This window comes from Metopolophium dirhodum, chromosome 4, assembly GCF_019925205.1.
Source record: "Metopolophium dirhodum isolate CAU chromosome 4, ASM1992520v1, whole genome shotgun sequence".
Taxonomy (NCBI): domain Eukaryota; kingdom Metazoa; phylum Arthropoda; class Insecta; order Hemiptera; family Aphididae; genus Metopolophium; species Metopolophium dirhodum.
In genome coordinates this window covers 30886837-30910272 of record NC_083563.1, presented here as the reverse complement: position 1 = coordinate 30910272, position 23436 = coordinate 30886837, and the positions used below count along the sequence as shown (strand labels likewise).

Sequence of the window (23436 nt, the reverse complement as noted above, 5' to 3'; positions counted from 1 at the left end):
TTTATATGCTTAATAGTACCTATATGTGGTAGGTATTTATAATAGTATATAAATTATATAAATTTAGGCTACTGACCAGCATTAAAAAATTCAAATATTTAATTTGTTATTAAACACAGGCGAAAAGCTAATAAAGCTAATGAAAAAACTTAAGTAGTAAAAACCCAACAGTAAGATAAAAAATCGGTAAAATAACTAAGTACTACATTAGTAATAACTATAGATCAAAATGTGTTCATAAAATCGAACTATATCATACTTAGTTAAGCATTGATTATTTGCATATTGTGAAACTAATTTATGAATTACCTAATAATAAAAATTATCACTTTTAATTAATATAAAATTTATTGTATTTAGTAGTTACCTACACATTTTATAATTAAATAATATTGATTATTATTTATTACTATGTATAGTCTATGTGATAACACATAGAGTAATCGTTTTAATATGTTCAACTTTATTTCAATACGATAAAATGAAACCAAACAATTTGAAAGAATATAAATAGGTGTATTTCCAGGTTTTTTATTATATAAATTTATTGTCCTCAAAAATTAATCTAAATGTAAGCCATCCATAATGGTAATGATCAATTTTGAGATTAATTTCCGCACGGTTTAATTTTATGTTTTATTCTGGAAACCTACTTTGTTGAATTTAAAAAGCCAAAATAATAATAATGAAAATTATCATTTTTAAATATAAGACACAGGGGAATGAAATACCTATGTTCATGATTGAGTGATTTTATCTAACGACGCAGTCATTCATTGAAAAAACAACATTATAAAAACTACAGTTTAAATTTAATTCTTTTAATTTTTTTATTATATTTCTAATGATAATATAACTACAGATTTAAGAAGTAGAGGTTCAAAATATTTCAAATTGTTCATCTAATTACAATAATGCATCAAAAGAGAGTATTATACATTACTTACCGATATAAAAAAGGTTAAATTAAACTTTAAAATTCATATATAACTATACATATTACATATAGATACCACCTAGAAATATTACAAGAACTCACTTTGTTCAAAGTGATATAAGTATTTCACTTTCATTTAACACCAATGATATGTTTTTACATAAAATTAGTTTAATAAAACCATATAATTTGTTGATTATAAATTGTATTTTTTTTTTTTAAATAATTTTCAATTAAAAATATTTTAATGTAATTATAAAACAAATAGAATGAATAGAGCCTTAAATAAATTGTACACTGTCTTTAATTTTGGGATTATATAATATTACTCCAGAAATAATTATAAATTGGCACAAAATAAAAATTAAATTTTAGTAATGAAACAAATGTTTTTTTTTCTTTTTTGTCTTATACTTTAATTTAAAAAAAAAAACCATTATATAACACTTGTCGATTTGATTAAAAAGGTATACAATTATACCAATCACGATAACAACGAATGAACCATAGTAATTATTTTAAAACTAAAGTCAAACGTATACGTTCAATATGATGATATTTTGATTGTATAATGTGGGGTAACGACTATTTAGAGAATATAAATTAATGTTAAATTATTCGATTATTTGTATCATATTTTTAGCAAACAATAAACTTGAACAGTATATCATTATTAATGATGCGTATTTAATTTGAAACATCAGCTAAACATATCAAACTCAAAATTAACTTAAGTGACACTAATTTTGGACGGCCAATAAAATCCCGTGTCCACTAAATCGGTGACAACCTGGTGGCATAAACGCGTATAGACAAACCGTTTTGCATCAGCCAGAAAGGGGTTGATGGGATCTGCAAGCTTAACGGTTTACATACAAAATCAATGGCCAGTGACCCGAATTCGAGGTATGCTAGCTACATCTGCAGCCGATTCGCACACGTCAGTGCGTACAATGTACAAAACACATTAATTTGTGCAAATAATATTTTTGTGTTTTATAATTTTTACAGCATCAAGCGAATTTTATTTTGTAATATACCGGATTACAATATTGAATGTATTATTAAACACAACATTAATTGAGTAATGATGGTAAACAAACCAATTTTTAAATTTAATTAAATTGTTGTTTCATATTATAATGCGATAGAGTACCAACATATGGATATGGGAACTAATTATAAAGACAATGCAAAAAAAATAATATGTATGGAATGTAGTTACAGGATTTTTTTGTATTGTGCACTTGCCTTGGTTCAATCATCCAGGCGCTAGCATATTATTATTTTAATTTGGAAAACAACGATAGCCGTTGTAGGATAACCGGATTACCGGAATTGGTACCTAGTGAAATGACACTGCACGGGAACTCGGTAAACTCAAACGGTGTTTATACTGTTTATTGGGAATTTTAAGTGCTCTTAAATTCATGACTTTAGAAGTATCTATTTTGAAATATAATTGTGTTAAGCACAATGTGGACATCCTAAACATCCTTTAATAATACCTAACGGCTTACAATAAAATATAATATGTTAAAATAATAACGCGAGACATTAGAATCTATTAATAATTAATGCGGTCGTGTGGGGCAGTTGATGTTCGTGAAGTATTGGACATATTTAGAATTTTAAATCAGTTCTACCATTATTAAAACTAAAATTACACATTTTATGGTAATATGCACTTCACTACATGTTGTTGTGGTAAAATAAATAATGTATATTACTGTATGTTACTGAAAGAAATATATTTACATTATCATTAATAATCGATATAAAGGAATGATGAATAAATATTAATACGCAAAATAAATAGTTAGTTTTTGTTGATTGTTCTGCCAATTCAATATACGACTTTTAATTTGTAAAATAATTGTTTTATTAGGAATAAAAAAAAATATACTAATGTTATTAGGATTTCATCGAACTCCGGATATAAAATGCTTATTGAATTCAGATATATTATTATTTCAATTCATAACAACGAATAATGTAATTCACTGTAAACAACAACTATACTCTAAGAGATCTGACCTAAATTCGAATTGCCAACATTCAATGTTTGATGTTATACGCACTAGAGTTTATAATAATATAACTACTAGTCTACACACACACAGTAAGTCAATAAATGTAAAATTATATCATATTCGAATTGACTTCGTACAACGGCCGATTTGACGGTTTGCGAGAGAACATCAACAGTAAAACGTCGTAGGTAGGTACCGTGGCCGCCCGCTTGTTAAGCTCGCACATACATAATATTATTATGTTTATGTACAGGAATAAAGCAGTTTTAAGTCCCGAAAGTACGATTTGCATTTTCCAAAGGTAATTTTAAACGTAATTCCACTTGTTATTCATTATCCGGCCGAAATAGGACGTGCTGGGTTTAACGATTATGAGGAGCCCGAGCAGGATTTGTACGCCATCAGATCTAAAAAGGACGGCCAGAGGACACCGTGGCTCACAGTAGTTTATCGGAGTGTTTTATGATAGGGGTAACCGATTTTAATGTTTTTCTCAGTGTGACAAGATCGACGGAAGCGCAAGAATAACAATATTATATTATTGTTACGATTTGGAAAAGTCGTCACGGGACGTGGCCTGTCGTGGATTTAAATAATTGTTTTAAGCAAAATACGACACCGCTATAATCGTGCCGATTGTAAATCAAGATGGTTCTTCAGTATTTGGACGATAAAAAAAACCAGCCATAGCCGAAGTGGGGGAGGGGTAGAACGAAAGCCCCAGGGCACGACAAAAAATATTTACAGTCTGGACAGAATTTTCCACTAGAACATTTTATTCTTTCGCGACTACATTTTATATTATATTACGTCAAATAAATATGGTCTTTGTATTATATATATTATTATTTACAATTTTTTTTCTTTACACGGTTTCTATGCGGAATAGACGACATCTAAAATATTTCCCATAGACAAACATTTATATCGAGTGTCGAGAATACTATAGAAAAAATGTGTTTTCCACCGAGTTAGCTTTTAACGAAATAGACATAACTGCTGAGTGGACAGTACACCACCTTGGGTATAAGATCTATTCAAAATCCTTTATATTATTAATATTTATGTAATATTATTATGTAGTTCGTTTGATAAAATCGTTTAAATTTTTTTCTGTTCATACTGGCTACTACAAAATAAAATTAGTTTCCTTTGAATCAATAATCTAATCTTACAATCATAAATTCCAATATTTATATATAATTCTTTATAAACAAAGCTGAGATAAAGTTATGTTTCCATTAAAGACATCTTAAATCTTAATTAAAGGTATAGTTATTGAAATACAAACATTTATTAATAATAAATATAAATAATAAATTTAAACAGCCACCCACGCAGTAAGAACAACATACAACATATAAAAGTCACTTAGATCAAAATATTATGTGAATAATAATATACACACATTATAATGAATTATTATCTATTTATTTTTACATCGCGTTAAACTTTGGTGAATACAAGTTATTTCTATTAATAATAATGTTGGCGCATAAATATATAGGAATTTGCTTTTAAGTTATTATGTTATTGTAAAGATAATAAAGTTTTAAATGTCTAATTTATCAACGCTGTCATAAGTTAAGTCTAAAATAGGTTTAAATCGACTTGAATAGTTTCTAAGAGAACTTTATGTTTAATATTGGTTATTGAGGCTTTACCGAGATTTTCCATAGGATTTGAAGGGTTTTCAAGAAGAAGTGAAAGTCTATTATTATGATTGAAGAATGTTTGAACATAATATAAATCAGTAATCCGGATTAGAGGTATTTCAAATACCCATACAAAATGTTAATACATAATTATATACATTTTAAAATAATAGTTATTTCAATTCATTATTTACGAAATCACTACTGTAATAAAATGTATTTTTACTTTTTAGATAATTCATTTATTATTCAATGAATTTTTTTATTCAGACAATAGAGTTTTATAATTATACAGTTATTTTCAGTTTTCAACTAACCGTATATATTATTTATAGGTTTATATATCTACAACAACATTCCGTGGGATATTTGAATCAAGTGCATTAATTATACAGGCAAATATTAATTGCTATTATTAAAATTCCATTATTCATTATACCTACTTAATTCATCTGCAAGACTATATTACTTATGCATACAAATCAATTATTGATAATTAACTTTTTAATGATAAAATTATACTTTTAAGATGTTCTTCATTTAATACATTTAGCGAGAAATTTGTTTTACACTATATTACTCCGACTCATGAGAAGTTCGAGACAATTTAATTATCGAGGACGGCCTGCAATATTATTTATGTACACATATTATTAATGTTAAATATTTAAGGCAACACGATTTCAACAAAACTGTATAATATGTATAATTTATTATGACACAGCTTATATGCATATGCGATATGTCAACCGATTTCTTAAGCCATACAATAACGGAATATATATTATGTACGACAATATATCATGTCACGAATTATAAGAGACTTGCAGCTGATCACCATACCGCACACGATAGTATTTCACACGAAAGCTCATCCTGAATAGATTATAGTTTTATCATTACATGCATATATTATGCATCGATTAAAGTATCACAAATCGATGCATATATTATGCATCGATTAAAGTTTCACAAATCGATTGTTAATTACGTTTTTAACGCTATGATGACGATGGTAATTAATATAATTACGATTTGTTAATGATTTCCTAAGATATTACATTATGAAGCTGTATTTTTTTTTTTTTATACAAAATATATCTTCCAATCCGATTACAATCCTCAGTTAAATTATCAAAACAAAAATGTTGTATTAACACTCAAATAATTACGTAATGCAATCAAACACGTTAGACATTTAATTACATATTATATATAGATGTAAAGTTAAGACCATTGAAATTATTGTAAAAGCTAAAAACGACTTGTTTATATTTTGTACAAATATTTAAATCTAATAAAAAAATATTATGGCGATATCTATCTTAATAATATTATAAACTAGATAAATGTTAAATATATTTTATTCTTATTTGTATCTATTTTCTCAACACTGACTATATTAATAGTACATTGCTACAGCCAATTTATTATTTTATATAATATTCTTTCCGGGCACATAATATAATAGTGAACGTGCGTTTTATGTTCAAGACTTGTATGTACCACAATTGCCTATACAGTAACGCCTGGTAAAACACGCGGATATACGTATCAGCTAATAATAGTAAACCACGTTCAAAAACAAGAGAAAAGTTAAACCTGTCATCGTGTGACACTGATGAATGAAAACGAGAGGAGGTGGAGGCAGGTTTTGGTCTTCGAATCCGGGTCAAACTATTCGCACATAAAATCAGACCGAGGGGTGGGCGCCCGGGAAAAGCATTTGTCCTTGTCGCCCTCCTCTCATACATATTCCGCACTATTAGACCCGACATAAATTACCAAATGTCCCCCTCATCCACCAGCCACAAATTTTGAAAGCGTACGGACCGAAACCTTATGATAAATATCTTGTGGAGAGCTAGAAATAAAAAAAAAAGCCTCGACTGTCATTACATGATTGTGACGTCACTAAAAAACGGGTAAACAAATCGAAAACGGTATACATATATATTTAAAAAAGAATATATAATATTAAAGATTTCATCTGAAAAGAAATTTAATAATAAATACAATAACGAAATACCCGGCCAGAACAGAATACCGCAGAGACCCGGTTATAGTATAGTACTCATATCTGAGATAGGGCACTAATATCCCTAGTACACCTCGGACCCAGGTCGTGTTGAATTATGAGTTACACAAAATAAAAAAAATCGATGAACTCACTATTACACGCAAGTAATATGTGTCTATTTTTAATACGAATTAATTAATAAAATTCAACCTTTTATCTTAAAATCGAAAGAATTAGTCTCGATTCATTAAACAGTTTTTATTTTTTGTAATTAACAAACAAGGGAACAAAATATTCAGTAAACAATTAATGTTTATTTTTAATTTTATGATTGTGTTAACTGTATATTCAAAGGCGTATGATTGTATTATTAAAGAACCATTCATTGAATTTATCAAAGGCTAAAAAATTGTGTACGATAAATAAAATTAATACCTATATATGTTACTATTTTTACCGTCTGAATTCAATAAAAGTTGATTAAACAAACTTGAAAGTTTTTGATTGTGAAGTTCATGAATCACAGTAGTCGTATAGATACAGGATTTTTTATTTTTATCAAACGAATATGGAACACTTGTAAGTGTTGGTAATTGTAGTTATTTACACTTCATAAGCCGTCTACTGAATCAATGAATACAGACTGCGTAGTAGGTAATTTTTTTTTTAGAACACATAACTTTTCAACTGTTGTATTCCTCTAGTAAGCGTTCCAACCCTCTACAGTTTCATTGTTTTTAAAAAAAAAAAACCTCCTCACTATAATAATTTCCGTCATTTCTCTTATACTTTTATTATTATTTTTTTTTTGTCCTTATTGTTGCGACGACTCTTTTGTACATCCGGGTCGACGGGTCACCCTCGTTCCATTTTCTTTACAATTCCTTGTTGTAGAAAGGGTGGAGAAGAAAATATTCCTGGCTCTTATGGCGTATTATTGCGGGAAAAATCTGAACGACAGGTGGTGGAACACACAAATAATGTTCAAGAGAAAATGTAACAAAATAATAATAATAATAATAATAATAATAATGATAATAACAATAATGTCATGTAGATAATCAAAGAAATGGCAGTCAGATTATGAAATTAATATAACAACATATTGTACAGCTCAGCTGGTATAACTAGTATAAGACTAGAGAGACTTTATCACGTTTCTATAAAACTTATTATTTTACCCTCAAACAATATTTTAAATGACAAAACATTATAATAATATTTTGAAACTTTTTAAAAAACTAATTATCCAAAACTGAAGATATAATTCTGTTCAAAAAAAGTATGCGTGTCGATAAAAAATATTGTCTTTATGTATCATTACATTACAATTAAAATTAAATTTATTTATATTAAAAAAAAACATATCGATCCATTAAATTGAAAATACCTTGTAATTAAATTTAATGTATATAACTATAAAAATGAAATTTTTTTCTTATTAATAATTTAAATCCAACATTTTCATTTGAAATGTTATTTATTTTAAGTCCAAGATACGCAAAAAACGGAATTGGTTAAATTCTACGAAAAAAGAAAATATACTCTATAAATAATAATAATAATAATATATAACTATAAATCTTACTTTGACGTATTAGATAGGCAGAAAATCATATTTTTAAAATCAAACTTCAATATAAAAATGCATAAAAAAAATATCCTAGTTGTGATATTGGTAGGAAGGTAACGCAAAACAGTCATAAGACGGTTATGTACCTAAATTGCCTATTTAAAACGCCGTCTTATCAAAATCTAAAAAAGTTGAAGTTGCGTCAGGCGCTTAGTCGATTGTCACGGTTATAAAATATTTTATACCATAGCTTTCAACAAGACTGAACCAACTATAAAACACAATACGTATAGTTTAATATTAATAAGGGCATAAGGACACTTTTTATTTATTCACCATATACTATACACCCAACATAATAATATGCAATCATCTTTTTTTATTCTTACGAAACTTCCATTATGGCATACAATTTTCAGTGTATTTAGTATCATGTTACGGATCGTTTGAGTGTTTTATACTGCGTGTCAATGGGCAACCCACAACAAAGTTTTCTCAGTAATAAACGTTTTAATCTGTAACGCCGAACGTTTTTATAATTTATTTTTTTAATTATCGTTTTTATTATTGTTATTATTACCTATCTATTGTTATGTCTCTCTGTAAATTGTAATTATAACCCAACGATTTTGATGATTAAAAAATTTATACAACAATTGACGATTAATAAAATCGAGATTGCTAAATAATACAGTTGGAATGGTACACGATTACAAGAATAATATTAAAAGAGTTTAGTCGGATTTAGTGGGATGAGACAACACATACTTTTGTATGAATATTAAATATAATTATATAATTATCATTTAAATATTAAAACGTGTATATTCTTTGAGAATAATGAAGTGTTATCAAAACATTTTGTTTAAAATTCAGGTTTCAGACTATTTTATAATTTGTTTGGTCACTGCTATAATTATAATCAAGTGGATGCTAAGTAATATAAGCATTGAGCGAGGATAAAATAATAGCAGCAGTATTCCGTCGGTTCAGATAATGTCCTACACGACGTCCTCTGGGAAAACTAGTGCTAATCAGGCGGTGACATAACACAGCTGCTTGGAGTTAGTATAATTCAATTCAGTTTCAAGAACATTACTCAAATATTACACAAAATATAAAATAACATAGCATGATAAACAATTATAGTGTTATGTATTACCTATTCGGAATAATTATTAAATAATTTAATTATTTTTTTAATTCAAAACATTCATATAAAATATGTATAAGTGAAGAAAATAAATAATATTATCTATTTACAATATATTTAATGTACAAAAGCAGATGTACAATGTACCCTATAGAAGTCACCAGCATTAAAGAAATTACAATAGTAATAAGTTCAATTTTTATAAATAAATAGGTAAGTATGTTATTTTTATTCTTATACTAATGTAATTCGATAAAAACATAAAAATTGTATTCTCTTAAATTAAATAATTCTAAATTTTTTAAATTTATAAAAAAAGAAAAATTTAACTTTCAGAAATTTAAAATTTATGACACTACCTAGTCGCGAACGCTATAGGCGACAAAGTGGAAAAAATTAATTTAATTTTTATTCAAACCTAACTTATTATACAAATTTCAATCAATTTATTACTGATAACGATTTTATCCAAAAAGTGTTAATTCGTTTTTGTTTTCATATATTATCTAATTGACTTTTAAATCCAAGCATTAAACCTGATCGACGTAGAAAGATCTCATAGAGACATAGAAAAAAAAGTAGCCAAACTGTGAAATGAGGCATTTCAAACTATTTAACATATTTCGTATAAAGGTACCAACTATGTTTACATATAGTTACATGTATATATATAGTTGAAAATATATTACCACATAATAAGACCTTGTAAACATGATTTCGTTATCGTTAGAAAAATAGAATCAATTGAAATTTTGTATTTTTACATATAATAAATTATGCAACAAGGTTAAATAAATGTGTGTGATCGATACGGTGGCGAAGCGTCGGAAAACAACATACAGTAGACGATTATACGTCGACAACGACGGCATCAACCATTATTCAAATTATTCTGGGAAACATTAAATTTAACGTTTATTGTTCCAGAACTAATAGACGTTTAGACAGGTTATTAATTACTGGCAGCTGGCATTGTACATTGCTGGCGAACACGGTAAAGGTGTACGGGAAAAACGCACACGGAACGTGAGTAGGGTACACTCGCGGCGTGGGGTTGCCAGATAGAAAGGGACCATAACAACTAGGACGAAGTTCCGTTTGGGGATTCGATCGTGACGCGTTTACAGTGGTCTATGTGTGTGCGTGTGTGTGTGTGTGTGCGCGCGCGGGCGCGCATGCGTGCGTGTGTGTGAAGCACTATTGTGCTAAATCCCCCCCCCCCTCCCGCAGCCTGTCCTTATTGGCGGTTTCGACGAGCCGTTATTAATGTCAACCATGCGCGGGTGTAAGAGAATTCGAGGACGGATAGGTGAAGGGGGATTTAACCAACCACCTTTGGACCCAATTCCGTTATAGGTTCTACATTACCACCCCGTGTCTTTCCTGTCGGCATTATTGGATTTTCGCCAATATCGAATACACACACAGAGACACACATGCACAGACACAAACAAACAACACACACACGCGCAAGCATGCACACACTCGGATAGATAGATAAATGAAAGGATGGATGGATAGGGCATTGATAGTGTGCTCTGAATGAATGGAAAAAAAAACACGAAAAGAAAATAGAATACCATATAATATACTATATTATATTATTAAGTATATTATTATATTCTAGTCGGAGTTGTGTATTATTATATAATGGTTTCACCACGTTTTGCGCATTATACATTCATAAAACGGTTGTATCTATGACGGAGAAATAGCTCCGTGAAAAATCACGTTTCAAATAGACTAATGGTATAATCAATATACACTTCAGTTTCGTTTACCATTATATTACAAAATATATTTCTCACGAGTAACAAAACACGAATCGATAGCGAAACAATACAATATTGCGCCTGTGATGAACACAAAGAAAAGGCATAAATATCACGATGGAAGTTTGTGTACAAACATAGTCGTTTAAATTAACGAAGCCGGTATACGTATAAATATATAATATATATATATATATGTAGATTATTGGTAAGTAACGTTTTAAAATCATTTTCTGATGATTTTTCAATATAATTTTTATATGCCATATTAGTGTAGCACATCGTTCATGTGACAATGTGACACACATTATGTGTAGTGACCTTATGCCATACAAAAACCCTAATAACAAAATATAACACATTTGTAAAGGCTTACCTTTCACGTGTTCTGGATTTTCCGTACCAGAACGCATAATATCGTTTAAATAGTGTTCAAGGTTGCGCATGTTGTCCAAAGGTCCAGTACCGTTTCCGCATCGTTCCTGAAACACGTCAAATACATCAAATTCAAGTATTAGTGTAGGTATGCTTAGATAATATATTTTTTTATATTTAGGGTGAACTTATTTATTTAATACTTTGACTAAGATAAATGAATTTATTTTGCAAACAATATTGTACATTTTTGGTAAGTAGTTAAAATAGGGGTACAACTATATAATTATTTAAATCGTATATTTTAAGAATAATAAATACATAAACTAAACATTTTTTTTTACATAAACAAATGAATAAATCATGTTTTAACTTTGAAAGAGAAAAAACAGAAATAGTTCTATACATAATATTATATATAATACGAACAGCAGAATAGCTAATTACTTCATGAAAATTTCAATTTCGTATTGAAATACAAAGGTTACTTTATACCTGAATAATTAAACTTATAATGATAAAGAATAATGAATATTTGAATTTTGAATAACTCTTTAATTGTAAATTATTAATTAAATTTTCATTGAAACTCGAATGCCATTTTAAAGTTATTCTATTGTCTATCCTAAATAATTTGAATTATATTTATAAAGTTTTTTTTTATTTTAAAATATCAACCTAACTTAATTGTATGTATATTTAAATATGCTAATTGATTATATGTATCAACAGTATCGTATTTAAAATGTATATAGATATGTATGTTTCTAGTCAATTATACTCCAACCTATCCAACTATTAAAACAAAACATAATTCAAAAATATCTAAACGATACGTAGTTAGTTCAACATTAAATAATAATCGAAAGTTATAAAATTAATACAAGTATATCAAATTATTTAGTTCATTAACTACACGAATGTAATCCATAGTTTTTTTTTTCTTGTACCTATATATTTTATGTAAGTCAGTACCTAACGCATGCAGAGTGTCCACTTATTTTTCTAACACCTCATTAAATGTAAACAAAATGTTAAGAAACATGTTAAATAAACATCTGAAAATATTCAGTACTAAATAACTATGGTGAAAATAAATTCTTGTTGGTTTGAATAAACAATTTACGATCTTTGTTCGAGGTAGTGATTCATTTAAAGTTGGATTAATTATTCAAGTAGAAAAAGAAGGATAATTCACATAAAGTGAAGTTTAAAAATGTATAATACATTATGGCAGTGTAGTGTGATTTGGTGAAAAAAATATTGGTTAAGAAACAAGACCGCAACTAAATTTTCAATTTAACTTCATAAATATATATATATTATATATATATATATAAATCCTTAGAAGTAGTTCGTATTTTATACATTAATCAGAACAGAATTTTGGACCATTTCGTATTAATTCATTCATTATATTAATTTAAAATATAATTTTCAGTTATATATTACATAAACATCGTGTATAGTACATGAAATATTTCCGTTTCATCGTAACTCATATAGGTTAGGTTAGGTGCATCGTATATAATATAATCAAATACAATAGGCTTATGAGCCTAAAATTAATTATGTTTAACAACAACTAAAACTTGATCAGTTTGAAACATTTTAATTTCATTAAACTTTGATTATCATTTTGCCCCTTGTATTTGTATACTTAATTATTATACTTGGATTAATATAATCAAATAATAATAACAGTTTTTAATTGTATATTGTTAAAATATATACATATATATATATAATTTCTTTGGGGTTCTATTTATGATTTTTTTGGTTTGCTAAAATTTCATTAAAAAACGAAAGGAAGTCCCAAATAGCATCCGGTGCCAAACCAAAATTCCTGCTATACTGTTATTGTAACATAATAGTTTGAGAAGGGTGCACAAAGTTTTACAAACCCACCAACAAATTCAATTTTTGTTTTCATCACCACAAGGTTTCACATTAATTGGTGGAATTGGAAAAAAACACCACTTATTTGGCTGGTGTCCATTAGTATAGAGTTTATAAGTTCACTCTTCTTAATGGTCAATGGCTAGCTTATATTGCAGGTCATCTCTTGCCTAGTATGTATAATTATAGTAATGAATTATTCCATATTTAAACAAAATCTTGTTTATTATGTCATATAAAAACAGTTAAATGGTTACTATACTAAATAGAAATACTTCAATTGCTTAAAATATGTGTCAACAGAATTGTAGTTGATTCGCCAAATTTAAACATAATACGAAATTTTATACTTATATATTGGTTGTTACTGGTTACTTAAAACGAAGTTTGATCAATTAAGTTTAAAATATTAAGGTAATAATATACACCAAAAAAATATCGAAGTTTTAACATTCAATTTATTTATATGGTGATTCATAAGATTCATACCACGATAAATTCTCAAAACGAAATGGCACGACAGATTTTTGACACTTATAGACAAATATATTATACTACAGAATTAAAATCATAAGCTTGTATAGCAATATACTATAATATATTAAGAGGATGCCAGCGCAGTATTTGTTTTCTCTCTCTGACCCACGCTTAACATAGACAAAACGCATTTACGAAGGACCATTTTTAGAGAAAAATCACCTATTACAAAAAATATAGAGAATAATATTTTTAAGGGAATGATATATCGATTTGTCGAAATATTGTGCCAAAACAATTTAAACATAATTTAAATTTACAACATTTTTTGTTTATTTTGAAAGTCGAATACAAAGTCAAATAACAATAAAATATAAAATCGATATGTCATTCCCTCAAAAATATTATTCTCTATCTTTTTTGTGATAGATAATTTTACTCTAAGATTATTTAAAAACATAGAAAAAATGTTTCTGCGTTAATAAGTTTTGTACATGTTGCGCGTGGGCCAGAGAGAAAACAAATAGTGCGCTGACATCCTCTCAAGCACGGATCTAGAAATAAAAAAAAGTGGGGGGCTAAATGAACAAATTTACTTCAAGGACATAAAAATCATAGGCATAAAGTTTAGGTTTTTATAGTGAATACAGTTTTATAAAATAATAATAATAACAAACTTTAATAACAAAATTACATTTTATTGTATTTATTAGATAATTACATAGTCAAGAGTGAAATTTTTAAGTACCTAAGGCCTAAGCGGGGGCTTCAACCCCCATAGCTCCTCTCTTGTATCCACACCTGTAATATATTATATATTATACCTAGGTACTTATACATACAAGTATAATACAAGGGCAAATTACTAAAACCATTGCAAATGGGGGGGGGGGGCATAATATAAGTATATTATATTTTCAAATGATATGTGACAAAAGCGGTTATAATTCGATACAATTGTATTATTTACATTATTTAAAAGTATATTTAATTAGTTGTTGGAGATCAGTTTCATTTACACACAATAGGCAAAATTATGTTTTAAAAATAATCAAATTATGATATAATCACAATAGAAAAGTATTATGAGATCAGAGGAAGACACTTTATATTATATATATCAAAATACTATTTCAAAGTATTAAATAAACTATTGATTAAGTTAGAAAATTGTATAACCTAATTCATAAAATTAATTGCAACATGGTTGTTATTTGAATGAAAACCATTTTAAAGTTCTATTCCATTTGTAGAGTTTTATACCTTAGGAATCAGTAAATTTTATTGATATTAACTATTTACAATGTGTTTTTTTTTAAACACGTCTACAGACAAGACTATTTTATAAAAGATTATATCAACGTTTAATATAATATATAACCACTTCGTTTAAGAAGACATTTTTGAAGTTTTCCTATATATTTCTAGAGAAAATGTAATAAAACCATAAAATTAATTTTAAAGAATGGAGAAAATGTTTTTCTTTTGACATTTAAGTATGGATAACCTCTCAGGATTGCTTTTTAAATGTTCAATTTTTACTAATACTCTACTCGTACTAAACGAGCCTAGTTCCAAACGACCATATACACTGTATACATTACTCGTACTTATTTATAGGAATAAAAAGTTTATAAAGTTTATTAAATGAAAAAAAAGGAAAAAGAGTTCGAGAAATATATCAAACATATTTAAGCATGTCAATAAAGTTAGTTTTTAAATTTATGCTGGGAAGTCCATAGTTAATCTAGATTTCAATAATTTCACTTATATTTTGTTATAACAACATTTTTATGGATAAGTCTATATCAACTATCAAGGTTATGTCAATGTTGGTTTTCTAATATATTATTACCAATAGTAATTGAAATATACTAATTATTTCCATTTATAACATTTAACACTTTATACGTCATATAACACGACGAAAATATTTTTGATGATTAAAATAAATGTTTACCTCTTTCATATGAAAGTACTATTATCCCATATTTAATTTAGGACTGATAACGAGTTTGTACCACAATCAATATATCTCAATCTATTAAACAATATAAGTACACCCTAGACATATATAAATTAATAATTATAAAACTGAATTCAGTTTCTATACATTAATGTCGGACAACTTGGAATGATTTAGAAACGAAATAAATTTTACAAAGATACTGGAAGTTGACATATCTGAGTAATCACGAAGGGTAGGTATACATATGTTACAGAACTTGCTACTGAAATTGAAGAAGGTGTTGAAAATAATGACAGGTCATCTTTCAGCTTTCAATTAGTCCTCACTTGATTACTTGAATTGGTTGCAGAAGAACTCAAGACCATAGAGGAAACGACCTAGTGCTCGTGTAGCACTTTCGGACTCAGTATAATATTTTGTTATAATGTATACTTATTTAACATTATATTTTCAAATATTTTCTATTATTTATATTAATATATTTCCTAAATTCTATGATATTATGATACTAAATTCTATGATACTATCTGAATGTTTTAATAACGCGAACAATTAGGAAAAAATATGGCCAGAAATAAATTGAAAACTTAAAATTTTAAACTCTTAAAATAAAAAGTTATAACGTTTAAGTCAATTTTAATAATATATTTTAAATGCATTTTAATGGTTAATTTACGGTTGGACCAACCAAAAAATGAATACTTAAACAATATAAAATATACATTTTATTAAGAAATTACTTTGATAAGTTGGTAATATCAGTCTATTCAGTCTAATTTAACATCAATTGTATTACAAATATATTGTAAATACCTATATAGTATATACATATAATTTAAGTACAGGATGATTTTTCTTTTGTGAATCAGGAAACATTGCTATAGAAAACATAAGGAATTTTTTTTAAAGATTCAAAACTTTTTAGGTATATTCTATCTCTTTTATTATTAGGTATTACTATTTGTAAAGAATATTACATTTTTTTTTTTAAGATATCACATTATGGTTTATGGTAAAATAATCCTTTAAGACCTTTAAATAAATAATGCTCATAGAAATAATGTTGTAAGTAGGTGAATAGACTATAAATGAAAAATTGTATTCTTCAAAATTAGTTAATAAATTCATATTGATACTCAATAGTATAATATAAGCATATCAACGTATGATCATATTAAAGGCCATCAACTTAAAGATTTAGAATTTTTATATACCTCACTAAAATAGCAGATTTTTATAGCATACCATGGCAAAAAAAAAATATGTAAATTCATTTCCTTCTGCTGAAGACAGTCAACAGAGTAAGTGGAAAAAATAAAATACCAAGACACAAACGGTAGCTTTATGAAATTAGTTTTCAAACTATTTTCCTACCCATCAAGATTGGGATGAAAGAATTATTAAATTATAGTTGTGGAACCTACATACCAAATACGGTCCAAATCTTATTTTTAGCTTTGAATTGTCATCATAATTCTCTGCTGATCAATTTTGAGAATGCAATTTGTATACTTCAAATGCGATAACTGATAATAATTGATGGTGAACTTAATTGATTTAAACTTAATTTTCGTACCTGTAGCCTTCATACTTTTTCTTAAATTAAATTCCCTCTTTCAAGTTATCGGTTTAAGTTTTTCATTACTATATTCAGTTATTGTTGTTTTGATAACGAGTTTCACAACCGAAATAACAAGTAAAACTATTGAGTTATATTTAATAATAATAATAGAGTACCTATGTATTAAATTGAATTGTACAATCATATGCTGCAATCATGCTACTGGGAATACCAATTTAAACTTATTAACCAAATAAACCAACTAAATTGTATGAAAATACTAAATAGACAATTAATTTTATTATTTATATTTTATAATAATTGAAAATACAAGTGACAAGATACAGTGAGAAAGTATTTAACATTTTTTTTCTATTATTATTATTATAATTGAATATTTAAAATTTAAAATTTTATAGGGAATAACAAACAGAAAGTTTTGCACATAATTATATTTATTTTTTCCTATTATAATATTATCATCAACTATACAATTTGTGTTATTTAAACTGAATCTGATTATAATCAAAGGTTCTTTAGTCTGGAGTTGGTTAATTTATTTTATGAATTTAACCACGATTATAAACAAACATACAATGTCCTATCTGATTTCATAAACATAATTTTAGAGATATTCTCAATTTTAATTTCGACGTCAGTGATCATTTCGGCTAAAGATTTTTCTTAAAAAACTTATAATTAAATTTGATAATTATAGTTGTCTTGAATAGAGAATAATACTACTAAATGATACAAACAAAATAATATGAATAAAATTGATAAAATGTAGGTATAGACAGATACATAATTCATTATACGACATTTATGTAAGAAACAATTCTTATAAGCTCGTATACAGTGTGATTAATTGAACACAACAAGGTTGTATTCGATTTTAACTATATTATATTATGGTAGGAAATATTATTGAAATAAAGTTTAATATTTAAAAACAATTTACCGTGATAATATTAAGAACCCATGTTTTTATGTTTTTATATTTCTAGGCACAATGTGTTTTATGAAAATATAGATAAATAAATAATTATAAATATTGAATTGATGTTTTTTTTTTTACGACTTATGAACAATCTTAAGAATTTCCCGGGCTACCGTTGCTGCCCCCACACCTCCAACATACACTTTCAATGACTAAAAAAACTGTGGCAGCGATGACCGATATATTATTTTTATAGCAATAAAATATAATTAAAATTATTGTTACATAAATATTTTTTTTTTCTAAAAAACAAAATTTATTAAATACAGATTGAAAAAAAAGCTAATCAATAATCCTCATAAAATAATATATAGTTAAAGTAATCTGATTTGTAAATGAAAATGTTAAATATAAAACATATAAATGTACTAAAATAGTGAGAGTTTTAGTTTTTAATAATCTTCTTGTCTAAAAAGTATAGGTAGGTATGGAACATAAAATAATTATAGTTTCAACTTATATATTATTTTGAATGTCTGTAGTTTTTTTTAAAACAATAATAGCGTTATTTTTATGATAATGAAATAAAATAATATTCAAATGTTATGAAATGATAATAAAAAAAAACATTTATTTAACCTAATTATGAATAAGATCCATAAGCATCATATTATTATTACATAATGTAGTCATAATATGAATGCATATAGTTTAAAATAAATCGACAACATAATAAAAATATAAATGATTTTAACATTTTTTTAAAATTATCATAAATTACTATGTTATTAAAAACCTCTTCACACACGCCATCGCCGTAAATGGTACCAACCTAAAGACCAAATGACAGATTGGTTAAGAAAAATTGTGTCTTAAAATGATTCAATCATATACCTTTATGCCTTTACGTTTACTTTGTATATATCGTGAGACGTAAGGTATTTTTGTGATTGTTATTTTAGGTAATTTTTTATGTAATTGTTTCATTTGTATTATAACGAACCATACCTATATTTGGCTATTTACCGGTAAATGTCAAAATATAGCGTTAAGATATTCTACATGTGGTACTGCTGTCGACTCACGTACAGTTGAGTGTGTGAAACACGTAAGTCTAACATTGAGCATAATATCTTATTAGACATTTTAATAAGTTATACAATGAACATATCTCGATTTACCCATAATATGGAGAAGATTTATAGCAATCAAAAAGTGATTTTGTATACTATACAATGCAGAGGTAATTTCCTCAAGAAATATATTAAAATCGTTTGGTATATAAGGTACCTGCCTTAAAATACATTTAAATTAATCCCTAAAGTTTGTTAAACATTGATGAATTTACCGGTTACATTAAACGTATTGTTATTTTAGTCAGTCCACTGCGTTAAAAAGAAAATTCCGATTCACATTTGATTGAATGGATTATACCGCACAGTTTAATTACCTATATTGTGTGTTTCATGATATGCACATTATGCATATACACGTTTTCGTGTACAATTTCAGAGGTAGGCATATAAAATAGTTACACGGGAGAAAGAGAAAACGATAATCCTTGTCATGTATATTATACTAAATTCAATAAGAATTATAAGAATTTTAAACCATAATACTCTTATTCACACACACATATATTATTAAATGGGTCCTTATTAAATAATTATTATTACCACGCCAAAAACGCCACAACAACACTACAGCAGTAAATACAACGTATATATTCGATAGATACTATATTATATCTTGTGCTGCACATAGACGCAATATATATATCATATTGTTATTATGCTTATAATTACAATACGAGTGTCTTAACAGTTATAACAACATTTTTTTTTTTTTAAATCGGTCAACGGATCACGATTTAAATACTATAACAATTATTACTTTTTACGCGCAGTAATGGATTGGACCAGGAAAGACGTGTGTACGAGAGTGTGTGTGTTTGATGGTGGAGGGGAGTGGCATTCCGGCGAGACGTGCGCCCGTCATCGTTCCCGTCGGACTATATTATTATACACACATCCGAACTACGTTTCCGGGAACGATGTTAGGGGACGTAAGTAGTTAAATAATTAATGCCGGCGCACAATGTCAGAAGGCGCAACCGTGTTGCAAAGCACACGGTGCGTAATCGCAGCATTTATATACAGAGTGTTCGCGTCGTGAGGTACTCACCTCGTCGTCCGAACAGAGCCGCGAGGACTGAGTCGAAATATTTTAGAGATCCTCGTCAAGACTATCATATAATGTAATTTATTTTATTTTATTGCACACTATTCTTCTTCAGAGCCGATCGAAACACGACTACGATATATATATTATATGGCATCATGTATATTAGTAACATATATGTATGTACTACCTAGTGTACCACGGAGTTCCGGAAATGCGCCACCGTTTCCGGTCTGACCCAAATCTACGCTCTACCTATACATACACCGTACCTGTACACAAAAGTTGGAGAGTTGTGCAACGCACGTTTAAACTGTGCTAAAAAGACGACCGGGGCGGTATGGGGGCGGAAAAGACAAACTTCGTCGTGGCGTGTGTCTCGTGTATGTGCGTGTGCGTGTGTGTAGCACCGAAAAGTTTCTGGATTGCAACATGCAAAAATCGCGGTGGAACGAATACTGTGACGTTTAGTTTAATGATTTTTATTGCGCACGAAAAAATAACTGCAAAAAATAAAACTTTGACGCAGCGACACTAGCAAAAAACTATGTGTGCATCACCGTGTGTATGAATGACGCGCGTTGACAGTAAGAAAAAAACGATGCGACGACGTCTTCGCGAGACGCTTTTCTTTGGATCATGTTTTATATACGCGGATGTTTTCCGCGACTTTCACCCGTGCGCCAACCGGCGATAATGAAAACCCTGGACGGATACACACCGACAAAGATGAAATCCACAGAGTATACATGTTTTACCCGCAGCTATATATGCGTGTGGACGCGTTCAATATATAAGTCGTAGACACGGCGGTGGTTTTAAAAGACAATCGGTGGAAAAACGTTGTTTTTTTTGGTAAAGGTACGAATTTTGGTTCCCGCATCAGTACCCACCGAATAACTAAATAAACACACACACGCGCGGAGTTAACACAAAATAATAATTGCGCACGCGATATGCACCTATACGCAGAACCGTAGGGTTATTATATTATTATTTATTTATTTTTTATATGTAGCGTCATTCGCTTCTATACTCTTATAATCTTGTTATAATTTATATTATATCATATGTTGTAAAAGAAAAATTCAACTACGACAAGCATTCCGGGTCAGACGACGACGAGAAAACTCTGCCGAAGTACGACGTCGTTTGCGAAGGGCGTATACACATTATTATTTTCATTCGAGAATTATTATCGCCGTCGCCGCTGGTAATTAATAGTGCGGAGCGAGAAGACGAAAACTCTGTTTCCAGACCAGTGGAAAGACTATTTATCACAGCCTCCGTCGACAGAACGCGAGCACACACGTTATTATATGTATATACATTATACAATTATTATATAGTTAACAATTATTAAAATATGTATACGCGTATTTTATAATATATTTTATACATGCGGACGCAAACATATTATACCACCGCGTATGATGGACCATCTTCGAAAAATTAAAAATATTTAGAGAAGTACTAAATCCCCGAAACCAAACGTTAATGTTTTTATAGAACGTTTTCGAATGGAAAATTGGTATGCAGCAGCAATACTCTCCATGTAAATTCCTGCAGTGGTCTCGATTTTATAAATCGAAAAAATCGTTTAAAATAAAGCAGAAGGTATGAAACAACACATTACTATACATGTTATTCTTTTCCCTGCAACAACGCTGAAATAATAAGCTTTTTAAAATAAAATAATAATTGTTAGCCACCGAATTTAATTTGAGAAACAAATTCATAAATCAGCAATTTGTATTCTATTTGGAATCATTAAACGTAAATAAGTATGTATTATATTATAGGTACTTTTGATGAATTAAGATTAAATTTCATTGGGTTACATCATTTATTGAATAACATATTTTTTGTACCTATATATGTCGTGTAAACGTAACATGTTAATTATTAATATTACAATCATAGAAACGTATTAAAAAATCCAATATTATATGAAAGGAGGTTGTGTGGTGGCCAGTGGGTGGTGGTGATATTTCGGACTAAGGAAACGTCATAATATCGTTACCTTCATATTGTATTCACATGCACACCATAATATGGTCCACGCGAGTAATATTCGTTTTAATAATATAATGCGTGATCCCACGGCCGAACGCCGCATGCCCGACCGTCTGAATAAGTAATAAAACATTCGTTTCAAAAGCCGTCGCTATATATTATATTATATTATTATACCGTAAAACACACCATATTATAATATTATACTATGTTAAGAGGACGATGCTGCGTTGTCTCTGTTGTTACACGCAAGTAACACACATAGCTGAGAATCAACGTACCGGATTCTTATACTACAGTTTAATTATAGTTAATATTAGAGTACATTTACGTATCATCGAATTCGTAGAGGAGAATATTATTATACAAACCGTGCACGAGCGAAGAGTTTTTTTTGCATATTATATTTATTTTAAAACGAGTAATAACAATTTTAAAAAAAATGAATTATTTAAGTGTAGGTACCTTCTTGTAACTAAATTTAAAATGAAAATATGAAGAAAAAAACTCATCGCTCGAGCACAGTTTGTATTATAATATCCTACTCTATAAATTCAATAATATGTAAATTTGCTCCAAAATATTTATGAATAAACTGAAAATAAACTGCAGTAGTTTCAGTCATGTACGCAGATTTGTTATATGTTAAGCGTTTGTAAGACAGAGACAACACATGCAGATGTAACGTCGTGACGGGAGCACATGAGTTTCGTCCCGTAATAAAAGTATATAATATATTTAAAGGTACACAGTACACACGAATTGCGTCCCAAAAGATCCGGGACGCAATTCCTGTATTTTAATCAGGGGGTTCTTAAACAACGAATAATTAAATAAATAATAAATTACAATTTGTTTGTTGAATGATTGTTGAA

General features: G+C 28.2%; 1 protein-coding gene across 2 annotated transcripts in view; it reads right to left on the bottom strand.

Moving 5' to 3' along the window:
- LOC132944017 (cytoplasmic polyadenylation element-binding protein 2-like) overlaps positions 1-23436 on the bottom strand; it is a 183555-nt gene that overhangs the window by 103338 nt on the left and 56781 nt on the right. For both annotated transcript variants that reach the window (XM_061013225.1, XM_061013226.1), the window contains one exon: positions 11520-11625. In XM_061013225.1, coding sequence (XP_060869208.1) covers positions 11520-11625 — 106 coding nt within the window. The remainder of the gene's footprint in view (positions 1-11519; positions 11626-23436) is intronic.